The 24,864-nt window shown below is 32.7% G+C and overlaps 2 protein-coding genes across 2 annotated transcripts; both read left to right on the forward strand.

Moving 5' to 3' along the window:
* The first annotated feature begins 1,581 nt into the window (after positions 1 to 1,581).
* Positions 1,582 to 18,249, forward strand: LOC133188686 (uncharacterized). The gene is made up of 8 exons (XM_061324189.1): positions 1,582 to 1,790; positions 2,297 to 2,457; positions 5,478 to 5,681; positions 5,795 to 5,976; positions 7,061 to 7,235; positions 13,165 to 15,599; positions 15,765 to 18,023; positions 18,220 to 18,249. The coding sequence occupies exons 1-8, from the start codon at positions 1,582 to 1,584 to the stop codon at positions 18,247 to 18,249; spliced, it is 5,655 nt and encodes a 1,884-aa protein (XP_061180173.1).
* Positions 18,001 to 22,330, forward strand: LOC133188966 (uncharacterized). The gene is made up of 3 exons (XM_061324432.1): positions 18,001 to 19,731; positions 19,823 to 19,975; positions 21,101 to 22,330. The coding sequence occupies exons 1-3, from the start codon at positions 18,306 to 18,308 to the stop codon at positions 21,244 to 21,246; spliced, it is 1,725 nt and encodes a 574-aa protein (XP_061180416.1). The 5' UTR covers positions 18,001 to 18,305; the 3' UTR covers positions 21,247 to 22,330.
* Positions 22,331 to 24,864: the final 2,534 nt, after the last annotated feature.

The raw sequence follows: 24,864 nt of genomic DNA on the forward strand, positions 1-24,864 counted from the left end.
AATATGCCCTAAAAATGTAATGTTCTTAAAAAGTTATAATATTGGCTAAAATATGAGTTGAGTAGATGATGTGATAAATCATGAAAGAATATGGCATGAAGGAGGACTATTGTGGAAATATGACTACATCATTAATGTGTTACATTTCGACGTTTTAAACAGAAAAGGCCTGAAAATGACTCATTTCTGGGGTTATTTTCCGTAAGAAAATAGTGTTCACAACTGTCGCCCACTTCAATTTTTGGATATGTTTTGTAAAATCCTTAAAATAATCACATTTATCAAAATCTTTGTTGGCGATGCATGTGCTCTATATTATTTAGTGGAAAATTCTACTGAAATTTGATGTCTTCCGCTTTTTCAAGAAGATACGGGAAAATGCACAAGTTCATGACGTCACAATTAGCACTAAGGAGGTCATATGAAAAAAAAAAAAAACAAAACAAAACAAAACAAAAAAAAAAAACAAAAAAAAAAAAAAAACAAAAAAAAAAAAAAAAAAAAACAAGTAATTTCAATGATTCAGAAAGAAATAGCTTTATTTTCCTCACATCTCTTTCATATTTAAGAAAAATACAGTGCAAAGTTTGTATTGAAACCGTACCTTGTTCTTTGAACAATTACTTACATGTTAAATAATGATGTGTACATACTGGCAAACCTTCGTGTATTAACATATAAAATATACCCATTTTTGTTTTGTCATTTATCTGGAATAAAAATACAATACAATTTTAATATTGCAAAAAGGTCTATCCGAGAATCGATTAATCGTCGACGAAAAAATCATTTTAGAAAACATGATTATTTTGACATCCTTTATACTACATTGCAAACGTCTGAGAATATTTAATGAAGTGTTATATATTAATGGAAATAAATGTTATACATGGATTTTTAATTTTTTTCTTGTTTTCAATTATTTTCTGTAATTTCTTTGTAAAGCGATGCTGTCGTAGGCATATATATGGTCGGGTCATAATAAGCTGATTAACTGAATATCTTATCCCGATTTCATTTATTTGATTTATAAACATAGCCGCTAAGATATCAACCGAAATCTACCTGATTGATCATATATCATTCTACTTCTTTAGGCAGATGAAAGTAGTTTTTACTTAGTTATTTCTTTGAAATGAGATATTCAAGCTAAATTAAAAATTCTGTTTGGTTCATAAGTATATGGTATTTTTTTTTTTAATAAAATTTCCATAAGAACTAGAGCGTACCTAAAATTTGGTACATACTTCTGGGTTTTCAAAAGTTCTCAATAAATAACCCCCTAGGGAAAGTACCTAAACGATTCTTATACAATCATTACGTGTTTTTTCTGATTATTTGATTGGTTGGGCAGTTGTTCATTATGTTTTATCTTTAATCAGCCCATTTTGGTCTTTCAGATAGGTATTAAAAGTTCAGTGTCAATCAATTTTTTTTTCCATCCAATAATATTGTCTGTTATATGCCTTACGTCAGAAAGACAGTATATAAGATTAAATCCATAACCCTTCTCTCAGTTGAAACAAAAATCTATACAAATGTACCTCAGTATAGTCCTTGTTCTTTTAAATTACAAACGAAATGGACACTGAGGATGCCATCGCAATTGTAGGCATTGGCTGCAAGTTTCCTGGAGCAGAGAATGTGGAAGAATTTTGGAATGTTCTTAAAAATGGCGAAGATCATGTCAAAGATATTCCAAAAGAAAGATTCAATGTTGAGGCTTTCTATGACAGCGATCCTGACGCGCCTGGAAAAACATACATCAGAAAAGCTGGTTTAGTATCTGGGTAATGATCTTTATATCTTTATGCATTATTTGCTGAGCTTGAAATATTATATTCGATATAATAAATTGAAACTGTATAAAATGTATTAAAGAATATAAAAATATATCAAAAGCTTAACTCTTAACTTAGAAATATATCAAACGTTGAAGGAAATGAACCGTAATATCTTGATTCATTTTTGAAGTTAAAAGCTGGCACAAATACATTTTCTTTAGTTTAAAGCCACAGTTAACAAAAATAACTTGTTATTTCTTAAGTAAATATTCTAAAATTATCAACTGTTCAAATTTTATTAATATGGATAAATAATACTAAAGATAGAATAAAGTTTAAAAAACTAAAAGCACCCCCAATTTCATTTATTTTTTTTTAAATACATTGCTATGACAGAATAAAATTAGAATTTTTTTCTCTCAAAACTTTATTGAAGTTACTTGTATTTCTCTATTTTATCATTAACGAAAAATTTAGATGCAAATTCTGATTTTATTGCTATTTGTATGTAGGATCAACGAATGGGATTATAAATTTTTTGGAATGGGAGAAAACGAAGCAAAGAGAATCGATCCCCAACAGCGATTAGTTCTGGAGTGTACTTACAAGGCCATGGAGGATGGAGGAATCACTAAAACGTCCCTGAATCAATCAGATACAGGCGTTTATATAGGTATGTTCATTGTTTCAATTTATGTGCAAGTATTTCAACTGTTCTTTTCAAATCTCGTAAATATATTTTGTGTCCTTTGGATAATTAATGAATCCGACTATTATGCAAAACGATGTATTGTGGATAAAATTGTTCGAAGAGAGGCTTTCGGGCCCCGTTTGCACGTTTTGTTTTAACCAAACCTACATGCAAGACAAACAGTCTTGACACCAAAGCTAAAATGGTTTTATGATATCTACGAAAGAACCAAGAGCAACAACTCTTACAATGTAACTTAAAGAACTATATATTTTGTGATTTAATTCAGGTATCTCGGGAAAGAACTGTGGCCTTTTGTACAGAAATCAGAACTTATTTGATCTCTTTCATAAAAAAAAATAGTTGATTAATAAATTACCAGTTAAAATAAATCTTGAAGATACGGAAATTGAACCCTGAATACTCTAATTTCCTTATCTCTTTGCCGCTATCACAAGTCAACCTTAAACAAAGTAGGAGTATTACAACGACTGATCATAAGAAAATCGGACCCTTACAAGTTCGGATTACCATTCAAACATCAGTATTCATTTCACGATAAGTTTGGAGTGTATTGAAAAATAAAATGAAATTCTAATAAAATGCTAGATCAGAATTAATTAAATTACACTTTTTGTGCCCCGTAATCGAATATTAAGGAGCATATAGTTTTTGCTCTGTCCGTCTGTCTGTCTGTTGTTTATCTGTTTGTCTGTTTGTCCGCAAATTCTTTAACCTAGCCCATATATTTTGATTGGTTGGAGCTATGGTTTTCAAATTTCACATGTGTATTTTGTATGATGAGTCCTTTCATTGGGTACCAGCATATTTGACCTCTTGACCTTGGAGTTTGACCCACTTCTGCAAAATTTAACAAACTTTGAACTTGGCCATAACTTTTGAACGATTGAAGCTAAGACTTTTATAAACCACTTGTGAATGTCTTGTGACAAGGTCTTCCTTTGACCCTTTGACCTTGGCCTTTGAGTTTGACCTACTTTTGAAAAACTTTAAATTTGTCCATAATTTTGCAACTTCTAGGGCTGGGGCTTTTATGTTTAACATGTGTATTTCTTGAGACAAGACCTTTCATTGCTTGCATACTACTTATTTTGACCTTTTGACTTGAACTTTGAGTTTATTTACTTCTGAAAAACTTAAATCTTGGCCATAAGTTTTAAATAGTTGGTGCTCAGGCTTTCATATTTCCGATGTACATTGCTTATGGCAAGGCCTTCCCTTGGGTATCAACAGTTTTGACATTTTTTTCTTGACGTTTGACATACTTTTGAAAAGATATTGCTCTGACCGTAATTTTTGAATAGCTGGTGCTAGGGCTTTCATATTTCACAGGTGTTTTCCTTGTGACCTTTTCTTATTCACCATTTGTTTTAACCCTTTAACCTTGACCTAGCTGTGAGTTTGAGTTACTTTAGTAAAACCTTAACATTGGCCATACCTTTTGAACAGTTGGTGCCAGGACTTTCGTATTTCAGAGGTGTATTGCTTGTGACAAAATGTTTTTTTGGGTACCAACATTTTTGATTTTTTTAACTTGACCTTGGAGTTTGACTTGTATTTGAAAAACTTAAACCTTCGCCATGACGGGGGATCAGTGTTTCACAAACAAATTTTGCTTTCAGTATCAATTAACTGTATACCAACTTTTATTCGCGTCCGAAAAATATCCGCGAGTTTCGCGATCTACTTTAACTCGCGAAAATTAATCGCCGCTAACCATTTATTTGGCTTTGTAGAGAATGTTTCCTTAATACCGAAAATTTATTGTCACGGATTGATTTCATACTGATGAATCGCGAATAAAAGATGATGCGAATAATAGTTGGTTTTCATTCAAAGTTAAATAAATTAGTCACTGTAGAAAAAAATCACTTATTCTTACGTAAGCATGCATATGCAACCAACCAGCCAGTAGTTAGGATTCTGATATGAGCAGATCAATTATTTAATAAGAGTTTTACCATATTAATCAAAATAATAAACAAACAAAATACGTTTGTCTTGTGTTGTTGCTAAGGCAACAAATAGTTTTTGATTTTATTTGAAAACGGAAAAGGGCATAATATCAATCGTTCATCTGAGTTCTACACAAATCTAATTTTATTAGTTATCTTCCATAGTATGATGACAACATTCAAAATTCATATAACGAGAACAAAAGGTGACTTAATCTTAGAGTAGCCTAATAGCTTTTTTGAATAGACGAAGGCAAAAGTTTGATTTTACTTTCCAACAAGAGGCCCATGGGCCACAACGCTCACCTGAGTCAATAAGGCCCTGCTGTTCTTTGTCAGCAGATTTCTTCTCCTATATACATGTACTGATACGTAAAGCTTTGATTGCCTGTTCAAGGATTTTTTAAAAGATTTTTTATATATACCTATGTAAAACTAAGATCCCCCATTGTGGCCCCACCCTACCCCCAGGGGTCATGAATTGAATAAACTTGAATCTACACTACATGAGGATGATTCCATATCAATACGACTAACTGTGATTTTGTTGTTCTTGAGAACAAGATTTTTAAAGATTTTTTTCTATATATTCCTACGTATAACTTTGATCCCCCATTGTGGCCCCACCCCACCCCGGGGGTCATGATTTGAACAAACATGAATCTACACTATGTTTCTGTATGAAGGTTTCACGTATGTTTCAACTTTTCTGGCCTAATGCTTTTTGAGAAGAAGATTTTTAAAAGATGACACAAAATTTTCACCAATTCTTAATTATCTCCCCTTGGAAGAGGGCATGGCACTTCATTTGAACAAACTTGAACTCCTTTCACTCAAGGATGCTTTGTGGCAAGTTTGGTTGAAATTGGCCCAGTGGTTCTGGGGAAGAAGTCGAAAATGTGAAAAGTTTTTAGACAGACAGACGGACGGACAGACAGACAGACGGACTACAGACAAAATGTTATCAGAAAAGCTCACTTAAACTTTCAGCTCAGGTGAGCTAAAAAGCTTTTGTTTTCCCCGTAGGCGTCATGAATGGTGAGTTTGAAGCAATCACTGGAATAGATCCTACCCTAATTACCAACTACTCGGTAACAGGCGTGAGCAGAAGCATAATATCCGCACAGGTTGCTTATTTTTTAAACCTCCATGGACCGGCAATGACTTTGGATACAGCTTGTTCCTCGTCACTTGTTGCAATTCATACAGCCGGACAAGCCATTAAAACCGGTATAAGTCAAATTGTAGTCTTATTAGTAAAATTTGTAACTTCTTTTTATATGAATATTTCTTCATATTTTTCTTCATCCACTTATATTTTGTAATTTCTCTTCTTTGAAAAGGGGACATAAAGATGGCGATATGCGGGGGTGCCAACGTCCTGTTAAGTCCATCAACGTCAGTAGCTTTGTCCAAGGCACGAATGGCATCAAGGACTGGAAAATGTCATACCTTTTCCCAGAATGCTGATGGATATGTCAGAGGGGAGGGGTGTGGAATTGTGATTCTTAAACGACTTCGTGATGTACGGGTTTTTTTTTTTACAATGAATAACATCTATTTAAAGACAAATTTAACTTTTCATTACAACAAATTAAAAATACAATGTACTCGTTTGATTTATCTTTTATTTAAATTTATCGGTTATTATAGGTAAATTCGGTTAAAAGGGGTGTTTAAGAGCTCACTACAAAAGATTATTTTCTATTGCACTTTGTTTCATGAAGATGCACTATATACATGTAGTCTCAAAATCTATTTAGTCTTGATCTCCAAAATTTGGGGCTCATAAGAACATTGTTCCTCCCGAAATTGTAACCTTTTAAAACATTTCGGCTTTAGGAATTTGAAGTTCTGATTCCGAGAGGCAGCTGATTTTGCAACAGGGTTGCAAATGCTGCTTCTGACCTTTATTTTCCAGATAAATGTCAAGGTTCAGGTCCTGTAGCAGACACATTCCCATTTAGCTATAATTCTTATATCCACTAAATCATCCCCTAAGTATACATGCATTCTACTAAGTATGCGCACCTTAAATAAGGAAGTGGACGCCGCATCTGGCCCTTGTTTTCTGAATGTATATTCAAGTAGACATTTTTCAACAGATACTTGTATGTTCCGTTCTTCAATTAATCTTGCATAGATGTTGCTTTTTGAGATCCATGCCACAACTTATGTTTCGGATGCTGACCTGACCTTTATTATTTAGTTGTGTGACTATTAAACACTCACTTTTGAATATGTCAGCTATCAAGTCAATTTTTTTTAAAATGACCTACCTTGTAAAAAGGATGCATTTTGGGATGTGAAAGCGACATATGAAAACGAAATAATTACCAATCCTTAGTGGACTAATTTTGCAAGAATGATTTATTCTGGGATGCAAAATATGGATGTCCTTTTTACTTCCCTCTGACGTGCTTCTGGTAGCTATTGCGTTTGTGGCTTATATTTCTTTAATCAGTGAATAAAGACTTTTTAAAGTATACCAAAATTTAATGTAGAATGAAGTTGCATTTCTAATAAACAAACTATTTCCAACTCGTTTGGTGTCAAAGCATAAGTGAATTATGTAATTGATATCTTATGCCAATATTCATATCCTCCAGGCCATTGCTGAGAACAATAAAGTGTGGGGAATCATAGCCACTGCCTGCAATCAAGACGGACACGAGAATTCTCCGATCACGGCACCAGCAGGTGTTCAGCAGGTCAAACTCTTAGAGAGAATTTTCGAAAAAACAGCCATTCATCCCAGCAGTATACAGTACATAGAAGCTCACGGTATCTCAAATTTCATTTAAGAATTTAAGACTTGAAAGGATAATTAAACTTTCTGACTTATCGTCTATTGACAAATTACAACGCTTATGAGCATTTATTTTTTCTGTTAAGTGCAGTGCTATAATAATTGTAATGTACTTGAATATTTCAAGCCTTTTCTTTTAGATAGTTGAGCCGATTTAAAAAAAAATGAAAATATAAGAGTTTGGGACAGAGGGAAAAATATTTGTTATTTTCAAGATCATTGCACCTATCAAATTAAGGGATAGAAGCTACCAAAATGCATGCATTTTTCAAATGTACTGTTCTATATATTTGGGTTATCTAGCAGACATATTATTACGTAATTATAATGATAAGTTTAAACAAAATTGTCACCTTCCTTAACTCTAGATCAAGAGTTCATGCCCCAGACTGTGGCTAAGTTGTTCATATATAGAAAAATGCAAGAAACGTTGAAAAATATTTTCCTTTACAACCGGACCATTACACTACTGGACGAAAAAAGTGCTGAGAATCCCAAATTTTATTGATAATGTTTGATAATTACTGATACGGTGCTGTTCTTGCTGATAAATACTGATATTTACTGTTATTATTACTGTCGTTGCTGATAATTTTAGTTGTTTCTGATAAATACTGATAATTACTGTCGTCTTTACTGTGGAGTCTGATAAATACTGATAAATACTGTTGATGTGCTGTCGATGCTGAGATTTACTGATAATTACTGTAGTCATTGTTTTTAATCTGGGAAGGGACTAAAATAGCTTAAGAAATGATTATTTGTTTTAAAGAAAGTATTTTATCAACAAATTCATTACAGTATTCTAATTAAAAAATTATTCTAGGAAAAAAAGTCACGTTTTATTTGTTTTCATATTTCATGTATTAATTTTATTATAATCATTTTTACATCATAATGTTAAAATTAGATCATAAATGTTTGTGTTTTTCTTTACCTTTATATTAATTTTCTCCTTTCACAAAGTTTTCAATATCTGCGGAAAATAAAAATTGTGTTGTTATTGCAGTGGTTTTTCTCCCCAAGTACTTTTTAAAACAAGTTTTTATTTTTTAAGGTTAAAAAAAAAATCCCATCTCATTTTTTCCACGTGTATTAGTATTGTCAACAAAAACTTTTAGAGGGCATCTTTAATATAGTAAATGGTTGTTATCGTCAATTTATTTTTTCGTGTGGAGAACTGAACATGTATGAGCTCTATAAGTTGAGACCCCCCCCCCCCCTATTTACATACAACTCTCATTTTAAGAAGACACTTTAGCCAGTATTAAATATATCTCATAAAAAATCTATTCTAATTTTATGTTGTATACACTATGTCCTTTTATTGAAGAATGTGACAGGTTTAAATAATAAAAAATAAAACATCTTTAATCTGTAGAATAATCTCTTTTATATACATATAGCCAGTGCGCTCTATTTCTTTGATAATGTCCTCGATGCGAATTTGATATCATTGTGTGGTATCAACGCTATCTATCTTTCGTTTTTACGTTTCATGTTATACGCGGTCAGTCAGTTAAAAAAACCAAAATAAAATGAAATAAAACGAAACTTGAAGTAACTTTCGTCCATTAATGCAGTCTAGCTAAATTGCTGTTCTGGAACACACATGTTAACCACGTGTAAAAGTTCTACTTTCGTTTTGAGAATCGGATCAATTATTAGTACATTCTGTGTGTCGTGCGACATAAATTTTTGTAAAATTAGAAATAGTTTTGTACAGAGATTATAATGTTTTTTATTCCATTTTCTCCTTGTCGGAGACCTTTGTATAAACGAACAGTACAGGCTGGGCGCTTACCGACTTGATTATGCTTTACTGTAGCACAAAAGGGGGGGGGGTGAAATACTGTTAACTTAAAACTGATACGCGCAAGGTTGATTCTTTAGTTTTATGTTCAATAAGTAATACATGTTATAATTACTTATTACATATTTTTTATTTACATGAATAATATTATTTTAGAGAATCAATGAACGATACCAAATTCAGAACTGTAACATTTATTCAGGAGTGCGATAAACAACGACATGTTACTGTCATTCAAAATTCATAAAAGATTTTTTTCACGGATTCTGAGCGATGTGGAGTTTAATTCCCTGTTTCTGAATTGTGAACAGTTAATGCTAATATTATTTCAATAATTGCTTTCACTAAACCATCTATTTTTTTTTTAAATTTATATGTACATTTTGCATAATGTTTTAATTATAAGATGAAGTCAAATGTTCCGTATCAATTTCTCGTCTCCGTTTCACGGGCCCCAAACCATCGTTAACCGAGATTCAGAATTGAAAATACATGTAGCCCCTTCCCCGGGATTTTCTTGTAAACTTATCTCAAGCATGTCAAGAAATGTGCATAAAACTAACAAATAAAATTAAATACTGAGCAAAGATAGATTTATGTGAATTAAAATAATTATTGAATATTAAGTCGGTACAATGTATATGTATATAACTTAGTTAGTTCATTTCTTTTTCTTTTTTTTATCTTAGTCCTGCAATGTCCTATTTTGCTAAATAGTTTTTTTTTTTTTTTCAATTTTCAATTCTATTCGTCAACAAATTGAATATTACAGGATAATTTTTTTTTCCGTGCGACCGTAAAGATTTTCCTGCTCAAAGAAGAAAGTACATGTGCAGTGTAGGTAGTTTGTTTATTATGTACACCGGTGGCCGCAGACGAGGAACAATAGGTAATTAGTGCCCATTGTTACGCTGACCACTACAATTTACATGGAATATACAAGTTGTATCCCGTTCTACCCCGGGGCGGAAGACTTGTACACGATACAGCCAAGTCAGAGACTGATCTTCGATTTTTGATCAATGAAGATCAATTTATTCCATGCATTTTTTGACCACACAAGATTAAAATCGATCAATTTGATCATATACATGTACTTTACTAAGTAAACATATTATATTAGGTCTCATTTCTTATTTCACATTCCATAAAATTAAATTAATGAGATTTTAAAACTTATTGAATAAAAATGTTCCGTGTCATGAAATTTTAAGAGACCAACATCAAAATAACATAAACACATGTGTACCTTCGCTCTGACGCTGGGGATTCTGATCATGCACTAATTTTTAATCAGCCCCCAATCTGCCGGTTGCACATGTATGTATCGTGTATATGTAGATGTAGAAGAGATATTCTGGAAGAATCTAAAATGCCTATATTACTTTCAAATAAATGAATGAATAAATAAATAAATAAATAAATAAATAAATATTAAATAAATAAATAAATAATCTGTGCCTCCAGATTGAACATATTCACCTCTGTTTTCATCTCTTTTTTAAATTTAAAAATGCATAAAATTTCTAAATTTCGAGCAAATTTTCAAATATCTTGACAGAGACCAGAAAATCGAACATTTAAAAATGAAAAAAATAAATGTCTTTGAGAAATAAAAAACAAAAATAGCTATATGAAAGGTCCTCTTTAAAAAGAAAATGTCGTTCTCTCTTGACCAGTTGATGGAGTGAAACCGTGCGAATCAAACTTTTCTAACCTGCAGGAAATATTTTTTATCCCGAATTTTTTTTCCACCCATTAAGAACTATTTCTTATTATTGAAGAAAAAAAAAACATCACCGACCTCCCTACCCAAATATGTTGGAGTCGGGAGAGGGCGGCGATGAATCTTTTTAAAAGATAGTCTTATTTTCTTTTTATTTACAGTACATTAATAAAATTCCATTTATCTTGCTTACCGATAAATTATATTATTTTCATAGATTGGTAGAAAACATTTGCTTAATATACTAAGGTTTCATTTATTTATTGTCAACATTTTCACAACCGTATTGTATGTAGTAAATGAGATCAGCGTAATTTTTGTAACTAGCAGAACATTTAAAGAAATATGAAAATGTCGTAATGATAATTTATAATTAAAAGAAAGAAATAATTGAAGGTTTTTACAGCCCTCAGTTCTTCTTTAGCCCTTCCAAGCTTAAGAACAAAGACCACAGTAATTATCAGTAAATCTCAGCATCGACAGCACATCAACAGTATTTATCAGTATTTATCAGACTCCACAGTAAAGACGACAGTAATTATCAGTATTTATCAGAAACAACTAAAATTATCAGCAACGACAGTAATAATAACAGTAAATATCAGTATTTATCAGCAAGAACAGCACCGTATCAGTAATTATCAAACATTATCAGTAAAATTTGGGATTCTCAGCTCATTTTTCGTCCAGTAGTGTTAGCAGACAAAAAATTAACTTGCTGCTGATTAGTAGTTACACCAAAATTTTGAAATTTGTGCCCTCCTGAATCAGCAGTTTGTTCATGTAAGCAGTCTATACTCTGCATTAAGGATTGCCTCCGGGACAGCCTTGGGTTGAACTCTCGACCTATAGAAGTCGTCATTTTTATAACTAAGGGTCATTTGCAAGTTCACTATCACTTTTAGAAAAATGTATTTGAACACTTTAAAAAAATGAATTTTGTGAGTCGCTCACAATTCCTCTAGTTTTTTTATCTTTTCATTTATCTTGCAATTCCGCAGTTTTCCTTATTCTTAATTTGGAAAGAGCTTTTCAAAGGTTTACGACTCAAGTCTTAAAGGTGCTAAGTTAATTACATAATGAAAAGTACTAAGAATTTAGAAAATTGTCTACTTAACTATTAGATAACTAGCAGAAAAATTGTTTGTATGATAATGAAAGACATTAATCTCTATCTATAAATAGCACAAATCATGCAATGGTTCAGGATGCAGGTTCTAAACTAAGGCAAAGCTGGTAATAGCTTCGAAATTCATTATCACTTTAAAATTCTTCTTCTTTACTCACTTACATCTAAAAGGCAGTCTAAAATGGTTATATTACGCTCATTCAGTCAGTTCTTGTTTGTCTATTGTTCTCCAGTTGATGGTAGTTGATATTTGTTTATATAAATTTGTGTTAAAAGGAGATCAATAGACAAACATGCTCAAATGAGCTTTTCTGATCAAAGAATGTCCGGTGTTTGTCTGTCGTATGTGGTCCGTAATCTGTGTCTGTAAACTTTTCAAATTTTCCACTAGACCAATTTCAACCAAACGTGCCACTTAGCATTCTTGGGTGAAGGGGATTCACAATTGTACAAATGAAGGCCCATGTCTCCTTTCAAGGGGACGATAATTATGAATTAAAAACATTTAATTTCATTTTTAAAATCTTCTTAATAACCACTACACCAGAAAAGTTTCATTACACACAGAAGATTTACGTCTGTTCAAATCATGACCCCCATGGCTAGACGGGGCCAAAAATGGTATTTTAAGTTTGACATAGGAATGTATAAAAAAAATCTTTAAAATCTTCTGTAGAACAGCAAAGGAATGCTTATATTAATCATATTTATGTAGAAACATTCTAAGGAAGTTTAGATTCAAGTTAGTTCATATCATGACCTTCGGCGTAGGGTGTTGCCACAATAGAAGATCAAACTTTTTCATAAGAATATATCGGAGAAAATCTGTAGAAATCTTTTAAAGGCATGATTAGTCCTATAAATATGGAAGCATCTTCAGTTTGTGTAGATTCAAATTTGTTCAAGTCATCACTTTCTCCCCTGTCTCTCCTAGGGTGCTCCGGTGAGAGATATGGACATGGGCCTCTTAATTACATTTGCATCAGAATAGTCTGCATGTATAAATGTTTTCTGATTGTTTGTAAGCTCTTTTCCTCTAACGACCATCTCTGTTTGTTACATACGATTTTTCCAAAATTTCAAGACGACAGACATATGACGTAAACCGTATCGTAATACTTAAAAGTCAATTGATCACTATTTAAAGAAATCGATAATATCTATTTTCAAAAGGCATGTGAAAAATTCCTTTTTTCTAGAAACATTACATGAACATTAACTATCATTTGCTTATAGGTACTGGGACCCCGGTGGGTGATCCAATAGAAGTCAATGCTTTGGGGAATTTTTTTAGTAGCCATCGCAATAACCACAATATAAAAATTGGATCAGTGAAAACTAATATTGGTCATCTTGAATCTGCTGCAGGAGTTGCAGGTCTCATCAAAGTTCTTTTGATGATGAAATATGGAGAATTTGTGCCATCATTGCACGCCAAGGAATTGAACAAAAATATTCCATTTCAAGAATATGGATTTTTAGTCAGTCAAGACAATACAGAATGGAAATACGATACTCATAGTCGCCGATTAGCCTCAATTAATTCCTTTGGTTTCGGTGGCACAAATTCACATGCAATAGTATGCAGTACACCAAGTCTTAGCTCCCTACCAAACAAACACAAAGTTACCACGAGAGAGGTTCTTTTTCCAAACTCTCAAGTTGTTGTGGTGTCAGCAGTTACAAAAAAGTCAATACAGGAAATAACTGAAGACTTGAGGCAAAATTTAAATGAAATGACGGTTTTAGAAGATTTATCGTATACATCTATTCTTCGTAGGGAGCATTTTAAATTTCGCAAAATGTTTGTCACAGATTCGATCAACTATCTCGATAATCAGTTAAAAGCTTTTTCAAATAGCGGCGAACAAAGCGTTTCTGGTACACATTTCCAGCCACAAAAAATAACATTTGTTTTCTGTGGGGTAGGAACGACGTGGAAAGGAATGTGTGCAGAAATAATGATGATAAATCCAGTATTCAGAAAGCAGGTGATTGAAATTGACATGTACTTAAAAAAGCTAAATGCAAATATATCAATGTATGAAACCATAAAAAACAAAGAGGAGATTTATGAAGATGCAATGAGAGCCCATTTAGCAATTTTTACAATACAGGTTGCTCTAGCTGCATCTTGGAGACACATAGGAATTCAGCCGTCAGCGGTCGTAGGGCAATCTGTAGGTGAAGTGGCTGCAGCTTATGAATGTGGTTCACTTTCTCTTGAAGAAGCTGTAACCGTTATTTATAACCGTTCGCTTGTATTATCAGCTTGTAAAACTGGTGCAATGATGGTCATTCGTAATTGCTCAACCGAGGAGGTCAGTCAAGCTTGTGCCGAGGTTCTTAGAAATTTTAAATGTAAAGCCGACATTGCTGTTTACAATAGCAACGAGTCATGCTCTGTGTCTGGTGATGTAGAAGCACTGAAAAGAATACAAACAAGATTGAAAGATAACGCTGTGTTTATTCCCCTTAAAACATCATGTGCATACCACAGTCATCATGCCAAAGAAGCGAGTGGGCGTCTCCCTGATCTGTTGAAAAATCTAAACCCCAAACCGCCACTTGTTCGTTTCTTTTCAACGGTAACAGGAATGGAAATGAAAAATGAATTTGCATCATCAACTTATTGGGCATCAAATGTTTTGAAACCTGTAAAATTTATGCAAGCACTAAGATCAGTCAAAGATGAATTACAGAATGTTATATTTTTAGAAATAGGACCCCGGCCTGTATTCATGGCACATCAGTCAACAGTGTTTCCGAACACAAATACCTTAGTCTTACCTTCAATCAACAAATCACTGGATACGAAGACGTTTTTGAGCTCGTTGAACACATTGTTTGAAAAAGGAATAAATCCTGCATGGGATCATCTCACAGAAATAAATGGCAGTCTCTCAAAATTTCCACGATATGTTCTTAGCAAGTCTGACTGCTTTCTTGAATCTGAAATGGTTAAAAGATGGACACAAGAAAACAGTGTAGAAGGAAATGCAGGAAGAATGATTCGTGACGTACCAGGAACGAACGGGGAATTTAAAATTCTTATATCTAAATCAAATACGCCCTTCATATATGAACATGTAGTAGAAAACAGGATCATTATACCCGGTGCACTGTATGGAGAGGCAGCACTTGAAATTGGGAGGATTTTATTGACTGGGAATATAGAAGATCTAGAAGTTTCATGGAAAATTTGGAAACCTCTTGAAATCGCCATGAACGAGGAAAAGTCTCTTCTCATTGAAACTGATTTTGTTTCGCCACAGAGAGTTCACTTCAGAGTCCGAGAATCACCAGGTTCCCGGATATTAGCTGACGGGAATGCACAACATGTAGAGAAAATAGATTCCACGACATTTGACGTTGGAGGATTTGGAATGACCCTTGGAAAACAACAGTCAGGGATAGACATCTACAAGCTTTTAAATACTTTGGGTTTTAAGCATGGCCCAACTTTTCGAATAGTATCGGAGTTCCAAACATCATTGAACGATAGTCTCTCTAAAATACACTTAACAAAAAATGTCCAGATGGAATTGCCAAGAACCTGTTTCCATCCCGTAATCATTGATGGCATGTTTCAATCATCTTTTAATCCAAATATGTTATCAGGGGTTTCAAAAGGATGGCGTATTCTTCCCACTGGTGTGAAACTGTTTAGGGTTTACCAAGCACCAGTAGCAAACATGACTTGCTTTTCAAGATTCATGTTGAATCAGAATTCAAAAATAATATCAAACGCATTGCTTTTACGTGAGAATGGCATTGTTGTAGCAGAAATGGAAAGTTTTGAAATGAAAATAATTTCTGAAGATGGTGATTTTCAGAAATATTTTTTTGAGGAAACATGGCAGAATATCATTCCTCCAATTAGTGATCATTCTTACAGAATACCAAGTTTAGTTTTTTCTTGGAAAGACGAAGATCTTAGGGAGGCTAGAAAGACTTTGTGCAGGACTTGCTCAAATGTAGAGTCTGTCAATCTATCTCACGAGGAAGAAAGGGCGGCTTTTCTGTCATCCTTGAAGGAAAGAAAGCATTTTAATCTTTATTTCATTCCTGGTTTTGTCAATGCAGAATGTAATTTAAATGGGAATATTGTGTTAGAAACTGTAAAAAGATCTTCCCACATTCTCTTGAAGATACTTCAAGAAATAGATACGAAAAGCACAAGCTTATATATTATAACAGAATGGACACAGGGGGGCGAGAAAAGAGATGTCTTTGGTGTTTTTGGATCGGAGCTTTGGGGAATGGGTCGATCATTTAAGAGGGAATGTCCCGAATTCAACCTCGTTATGATAGATCTACATGGACAGTTGGCGGACCTCCAGGATTCATTTTTGTCCATTAACAATGCTTTGAAAAATGACAAAGAAAATCTACTACCTCGGGAATATATTATAACATCAAAAGGAGTCCTCACTAAACAGTTCCAAAATATGCCTTCCCTGTCTTTTGAAAGTGTTGTCAAGACAATTGATTCAAACAGAGAAAAGAGTTTTTCTGTGCGAGCAAGGTCAGCAAAAGATAATGAAACATTATTCAAAGTCCCAAACTTGGAAAATTCCAATTTTACAAAAGAGGGTTGTACTCTCTTGATTGATGAAGCACTGCTGTGTTCAAAAAATCGCCTATTTCCTCCCCAAAAAACTATCCCAATAGGAAAATACTGGAGTCCCTATCATGACATGGGTCTTGATGTAATGGCTTGCGAGTTTACAGGACGTTTCATGAAAAATGGGATACATGCTGTAGGTTGTTGTCTCGTCAATGTCACTAGCACTGTTATAGTAAACAAGCTATGTATATGTGAATTATCTGACATACCATTTTACAGGATAGGAATGTTCTCAAACACTGTAATAGCAATGTGTTTGGCAGAAAAAATTGGAAGAAAGAATTATGTTCAGATATTGTTTGACAAGCAATATGATGACGTGACAAAAATGTTACAGGCGATGTTACGAAAGAAACATTGTTCAGTTTTGGCTGCAGAATTCGATGCTGAAAAAGACACACAAAATCCATCAACGTCTTGTCTTGTGGTGTTAACAAATCAAATTGTTTGTTCTTTTGAAGCTATTGTGTACTGGTTTCCAAACATGAAGCAACTGCTCAGTATTAAAGGTCTTCTGCCATTGTCCACTACTTTAAATAATCAAACAGAGCATCCAAATATAGAATCTTGTGTTGTAGATATATATGAAGTATTTGAGCAAGCTAAAATGCAAAAGAGGTTCATCCAAGCAAAACGACTAATGCTTGACTATGAAAAAAATATTTCTGAAATGACTTTCCCGAGTTCAGGATGCATTTTGAACTTACCTTCCTTGAATGATTCTACAGAAGTAGAAGTGCCAAATAAGTTCTTAATAAGACCTGACTCGGCATACATTGTTATTGGAGGACTTTCAGGTCTAGGCTGGGAAGTAACAAAATTTTTAGCCGCTCGTGGTGCAAGAGTGGTAATTAGTCTATCTAGAAGAACCCCATCTAAATTAGAGAATAATCGAATGGAAAACATGAAAAATATTCGAAACACAGTTATTATGCATGAAAAGGTTGATATTACACAAATAAAAGACTTAGAACGTGTCTTCTTGGGTATTTTGTGTCAATTAGATAGTACACGGATTCGTGGAATTTTTCATGGCGCGGGTGTTCTCCAAGACTCACCTGTTAGTAAACTCACAAAGGAAAGCTTTGATATTCCACTGATACCAAAAATATTAGGTACTTGGAATTTGCATTTAGTAACAAAAAACTTGGATTTAGATTATTTTGTCATGCATTCCAGCATTGCTTCTCTTTTTGGCAATAGAGGACAGACTAACTATGCGGCAGCGAATGCATTTATGGACGCATTTGCTTATTATAGAAGATCAAAAGGTAAAGCAGCACAAGTTATTAACTGGGGTCTTCTTTCAGTTGGAATGGGAGCTGATCAAAATATTCAGTCAATGAATGCAATGAATGGTCTTCAAGCTTTACCTAAAGAAAAGATAATCGTTGCATTAAATCATGCATTAGTTACAAAGAGAGTTCAATTCACGTTTGCAGGCATCGATTCGTCTCGTATAGAGGTAAAAGATGCTAAATTAAGAAAAGGAAGACATAATTATCTTGAAAGTGACGTTCACAATTCAGACGCCGGAAATCATGAATCATTTCAAAGTAAACAGCAATTGCTTCAATCGTGGATTGATTCTGTCAGGCTGGCCTCTGCATCAGTTTTGTCAGTTGAGCCCACAGATATAAAAGATACATCAATTCTTCTAGATTTTGGATTGGATTCTCAAAAAGCAATAGAACTGATTAACTACTTATATGCATCCAGCCATATCCGTCTACCTGTTGTTTATCTTATGTCAGGGAAAAGCACTGTCAGTGACATAGCTGAATATTTCACATCGAAAATAGCTGAAGATGACAAGGCAGATAACGATACTTTTGTTTCTGAAAGTCCTTCCTTTTTGGAATTACACTACCTAGACTTGCAAAAAAGGGACCCAGATAACCCTCATTTAACAATTACGTTGGATTTCGATGTTTCATCGCAACTGAATTGTGCGAAAACATGGAAAATGTCTCTCCTGAATCTAATATCAATCAACCCAGAATTGAGAACATTGCTTCAAGAAACAGAGCAAGGAATGAAGCGTGCCAACATACAAAAGTTTATAATAGACATTGAAGACGTGAGTTTTCATTTTATTTCAGTTTCCTCGAAAGAGGAATTTGAAAACGCGTCTGACAGTATTTCGAAATTCAATCCATATGTAGACATTCCATTGAAAGCTGTATTTTGGAAGTCCTCTTCATTTGGAATTCTCAGGCTCGTAATAAATCACGGCAGCTTCGATAACGGATGTGTCATAGCTATTGTAAAAGATCTTCAATATATCTTTACTCAATATCTTTTACATCAGTCTGCTCCAGTTATGCTAACCCGTCAGCCAGTTGACCCAGCCTTGGCAATGGAAAGGCTTTTGAATGAGCGAATGGACGAACTTAAAACTTACTGGAACATGGAGCTTTTAAAATGTCGAGAACCACAGAGTTTTCAAATGATTAAAAAAGTAGAGGAGAGAAGTCCCGGAAATATTAGTGAAGTGATCACAAAGCTCTTGAATGTTGATCAATTAAAAAAATTGGAAGAAGTGTCTACGGAAAACCACAGTACGCTGTTCACCTTGTTTTGTACTGCTTTTCAAGTAGCAATACATAAACAATTACATTGCCACAGAACATGTGTAATCGCAGCAGCAGATACTAGAATGCACCTCCCAGAATTTCGGGAGAGACCTGTTTTGTGCGTGAATTACATTCCCATTGTTTCAACAGATATGGTAAACCCAAGTTTATCTTTCTATGACATATTAAAGGCAAACAAAAACATTATTGCTCAAGGGATCTCCAAAAGTCTCTTTCCTTTCAAACTCATGAGAGAAATGCCAGCCTTTGTAGAAGACATACATAAGGTGCACTCAATTGTAATGGAAGATTTGACGCTTTGGAATGTTTTCAATACTTCTCAAATTCAATTATCAAAATTTGGTGTGGAACAAGATTCAAGCTATGAAACAAATCTTAGTGTAATCCTTCATTCCAATAAGTCTTTAGAACTTAAATTGAGGTACTCTGTGCAGAAAGTTGGAAGGTACCTTGCAGAAAACATCCTGGAGCATATTGAAGCTATACTGGAAAATTCTGTATCGGATATACACTTCAATATTTTTACATGGCGCTCATTGTGCAAAATAGAACAAGAAATAGAAAGTTTAGCGGACGGTAAGTATTTCAGTGATTTATTGGTCACAGTTTTCAAGAAAGAAATATCACAGATTGTATGATTGGTAGTATCTACCTTTATTTTTCACAGAATATTTCTTCCTGTACAACCGCAACGGCAAAGTAAGGAAAAAGAAAATATTTATCATAAACCATCCGACATTTGCCTTGGAATGGGGTAAAAAGCGTACTTGGAGAATTCCTACTTCAGAAATGGTCCTCATCACTGGCTTTAATGCTCAAGGTAAACAATATATATATATATATATATATATATATATATATATATATATATATATATATATATATATATATATATATATATATATATATATATATATATCACAGCCGACAATACGAAATATCCGGACAAAACATACATGTACATGTTTTAACTCTGGCGACAATATGTATTTGCTCGAGACCCCCCTCCCTCATCCCGTAGAATTGGTGACAAATGTGTGTCACGCATCTGGACATTTTACTGCCATGCCAAAAGTATCTTTTAAAAGAATGTTTCACTTGGTCATTAGAGAGAGAGAGAGAGAGAGAGAGAGAGAAGGGGGGTCTTGGTCTTTCTGTATAATTTTTACTAATTTTTTTTTTCTTTACCTAGTTTCAATTGTATATTAAATGAAACTTTTTTATTGCTGCTGCTTAATATCATTTAAAAATGCATGGAAAGTTACGTTGAGAAAATGGAATCGTACACTTTTTTACGATATACATGACGTTGTAGATTTTGCGCCTTAGCTTCATGACAATTCCCAAATAATCACTCAAAATTGATTTCAATTCAAAATATTTTGAAATAAAATCTTGTTGATAACTACAGTGAAGAGTGAAGATTCTTTTATAATATTTGTGACTTTTTGATTATTTTTGTCTTCAAATAATTTTGCTGAGAAGTAGGTCCGCGTAATTTTTGAACGACCCCCATTTATCAGTTGAACGACAACATGACTTAAACATATTTTAAAATAATTCTGCAAAAATGTATTGATGGAAGACAAATGCGATATTAATGTGAGGGCAGGTGAATTTTGTTGTTGAGGAAGATATGAATCTTCACTGAGAAGTACCTTACAAGTAAAAATATTGTTTAATACTGGTGGCAATTTAACTTGTGTCAGGTCTAGGATTTTCCGACCTATTGTACGAAATTTGAAAGTTTTAATATAGCAAATTTAAATCATAAACCCGTTAAGGTTTTTCAGACTTGAAAACAAAATTATGATTTTGCTGTAGTGACGAACAGTCAACAGATACAAATGGTGGGATTAAACCAAGATTATGTAGATTGAAATATGCTGTTTTATTAAGAGTTTATCCTGAGAATTTTTCATACACATGCCTTATTGTGTTTTAGATTTCCATGGAATCTACATAAAAACACTTCATTCAGAAGAAAGACTATTGCTAAAAGATCGAAAGCGGCGAGATGCTTGGATTGCCGTTCTTAGAAGAAAGGTGGCGGAACATTTTGAAGAAAAGTATGAGAGTACAAAATTGTGAAGTAAACAAAGTATTAGCAAACCATACCCATAACCTTAATTCTCTGTTCTGTTAAGTTCTGACACTGATAAATAATTCAGTTCACATAACCATGAAGCATTTGGCAGCTCTGTTCTGCAGCTGTTGAATAAGAAAGAGAGTTAAATAAACAGTTGGACCTTGTTAAGACCTAGTATTTCCTAGCAAATTGTCCGGATTAATGAAGCACCCGCATTAATTAAACATACTTGGTACGTGTACGTATATCTAAATACAAATTGTACCTTGTCCTCATAAATTTTGTTCGGAAATTTTGCCGTTCGTATTAAAGAGGCTACACTGTAATTAACTGTTTTTATACTGTAATCAATTGTAATAATATTGTAATAAACTGTAATTAAATTGTGATTACTGTATATTGTTTTATACACATCTTTGAAAATAATACTTAAAAAACAATATTTTTGGAGTGATATTGATTATTTTTTTTTTTTATCTCGGTATGTTTATTTTCTTCCACTTTATGCCTCAGAAAATTAAGGCTGTGGTTTATGAGAGAAAAATACTATAATCTATTGTATTAAAAATGTGTCCTGTGAAAAAACAATGGTATCTAATTCTTCTCCACATTAGGAGGTAATGGATTTATTTTTAAAAAAAAAAATCAGCGATGAACTTTCTACTCCTACTCTTAATGATTTTCAAACGACATGTTTTTATGTACTGATATGTTATAGAAATTTTTGGATATTTTGTATTTTATATATGACGAAATTCACTGTTGGGAATTCAGAATGCTGTTTTTGAAATACATGTAGTTAAATTGTTATGCAAGAATTGAAAGCATCCATTGTTTCTGGAATTATGACAGTAACCTGGCATAATAAAATAGTATGAGTGTACTAAATATTGAATAGCCTATAAATTTTTAATGATGAACCACACTTTAGACTGTTTTAATTATTTTATTTATATCTGATTTTTTATCTCTCTCTCTCTCTCTCTCTCTCTCTCTCTCTCTCTCTCTCTCTCTCTCTTGGCTTTTTTGTTTGTGTTTGTGCTTTGTTTGTTTGTTTTGTTTTTTATGTGTATGTTTGTTTCTGTATGGCTGTTTTGTTTTGTTTCTGTTTTCGCTTTTTTTGTTTCTTCTTTGTACAAAACATGATGAATGAACATTAGAAAGATGATTTTTTTAAAATAACAGTGTTAACTATTAATTCTCCATAGATATGAATATGGAGAACATTATGCACACTTTCTTAAATTTTCAAAACCTATTTTTATTGTAGATTACAATGTCCATTCCTTCATGTAGCTATATATAGAATATATATATTGATAATCATTGTCCTTAATAATTTGGATTTTTTATGTAATATACAGTCTACATTATTCATTTTACGCAGATGTTATTCTCAATTTTACTTAATACGAATTAGCATCGACTTGTCTTCTTCTATTAGAACTATATACATGTACTTGTTAAAGGACTTATCGCATGTTTCTAAATTATTTGAAATTAAAAGCGTAAAAGTTCCTTATGACCACAGTTTATAAATTTTGTGTTTTTACTGCGGATAAACCGCGTTAATTAAACAATTATTGACTCAAATGAAAACCCCTGAATTAAAAATCTAATTTAATTAGATAGCGAACACGTGACCCTGTGAGGTCAAAGGCGACAATGGCTGATCAGCTCTTCACGTAAATCTTACTAAAATATACGCGATACAACCTGAATTTTCTGTGTTATGGACGGCAAAATCACTGATTTTATCGATACGATATCCAATCTTATATTTTAGAATTGTCAGCAAGAAATAATCTGAAAAATCCGTTAACATTGTAAAAATAGCAGCGACGATAGCGAGGGAGACGCGGCGAAGACGAAGAAACTCGCCATCAAAATACAATTTGATTTGCGTCATTTTATCAAGTATTAACTTATTTGATTCACAAATTTAATATTACATAACTTTGTTATTCTTCGTTTTTAACATAATATTGATTTATGCAAGTATGCTTTCATATGTTTTGTAAAGGATGGCGGTCTTGAAAAATAATTTTTCGATCACGAAACATTGCCGTAATCAGACCTACAGATTCTAAATGTTTGGAATAAAAAACGAAATATCTCAAAATTCTTATACCTTAGAACTAGTTAATGTTTCTATAGTAATTGAAAATCACGTTAGGAATTATTTTTTTCAGCATTTTTTATAATTAAGCTGCATTTGTCGTTGATAACTTCGAAAATAGTGTGCAACGTCTCATCTCTCTATCACTGAATTGTCGCCTATGACGTCAGAGCAGTATTTCGCCGAAATCCGACTGAAATATGCATATTGCCATATTTGAATTTCAACTCTCAATATCACTTAAAATATGCTTTCAACAACGTTTATTTTATTCAGAATTTTAATAAACAAGGTTGTAGATAATATTTTTCATAAAATTAAGAATTTTGAAAAATCATGCGATAAGTCCTTTAACATTAAACTATAAATGCCTTGTGGTTAATCTTAATATTTGAACAAAAGTTTAGTCTAAAATTTAATTAAAAAAACAAAAAACAAATATGAAACATCTTAGTTGAATTGTTTATTTCCTTGATTTCATGTATGCATGTTATAAAGAATGTAGATTTCACTTGAAAGAACTCAAATAGTTTTTAAAAAATTAAATTCAATCATGAATTAAAATTCAAAGCAATTTAATCTCTTATTTTCTGAGATTTGTAATTCTTGTGATTTTTTCATAGATATATTCTATAACATTAAACACTAAAAAAGTTTAATTTTTAGGCCTAAATTTTGGGAAGATATATATATATATATATATATATATATATATATATATATATATATATATATATATATATATATATATATAGACTTTAAGAAAAATCCAATTTTTGATACAGTAAAACACTGATATATCCAATGAAAAAATCAAGAATCACAAGACTCGAATGATCATTTTAACTGTAAGCGCTTTCTGCCTTTTAATGGCTCTTCAGACAGTTACAAAATGAATATGAAATTGCTTAGTAACGTTCATAATCACGACGTCAATTATTGTCCTTTGTGACGTCATAATAACTTTAAAAAGTAGCATCATAATTCGCACAGTTACAATCACTTATAAATAAAAACAAATAAAAAATTAAGTAGAAAATTAACTCTGAAGCAATCATTTTCTGTTAAGTTTTTGGTTAAATAATTTAATAAAATTATATATGTAAGTATATGTATGTATATGTAAGTGATTATGGGTAAAAGTTGTTAATCATAGTTTACAAGTTGTGAAACAATAATTTTGAGAAAAATTGACGTTTTACAATTATAGAAAATTATATTTTTCATTATTATATTCCTCACAAACAAAGTTTTTTGGGGTCCTACTGTCTGTTCATCTGTCCGTTCCAGGCTTTAACTTTGTAACGCAGAATTATTCAGAGCTTATACTTAAGCTTCGTACAAAAATTATTTATGACCAGAGGATGTGTCCAGACCTTAACTTATGGTCATTCTGGCAAGTTCAGGGTCACTGGCCAAAAAGGTTTGAATATAACTTCCTAATGAAAAAAAAAAAAAAAAAAAAAAAAAAAAATTGAATTTAATACCTCATACAAAGATT

The sequence above is a fragment of the Saccostrea echinata genome, unplaced genomic scaffold, assembly GCF_033153115.1.
Source record: "Saccostrea echinata isolate AGI-Se365-2 ecotype Australia unplaced genomic scaffold, CSIRO_AGI_Sech_v1 ptg000016l, whole genome shotgun sequence".
Classification (NCBI taxonomy): Eukaryota; Metazoa; Mollusca; class Bivalvia; order Ostreida; family Ostreidae; genus Saccostrea; species Saccostrea echinata.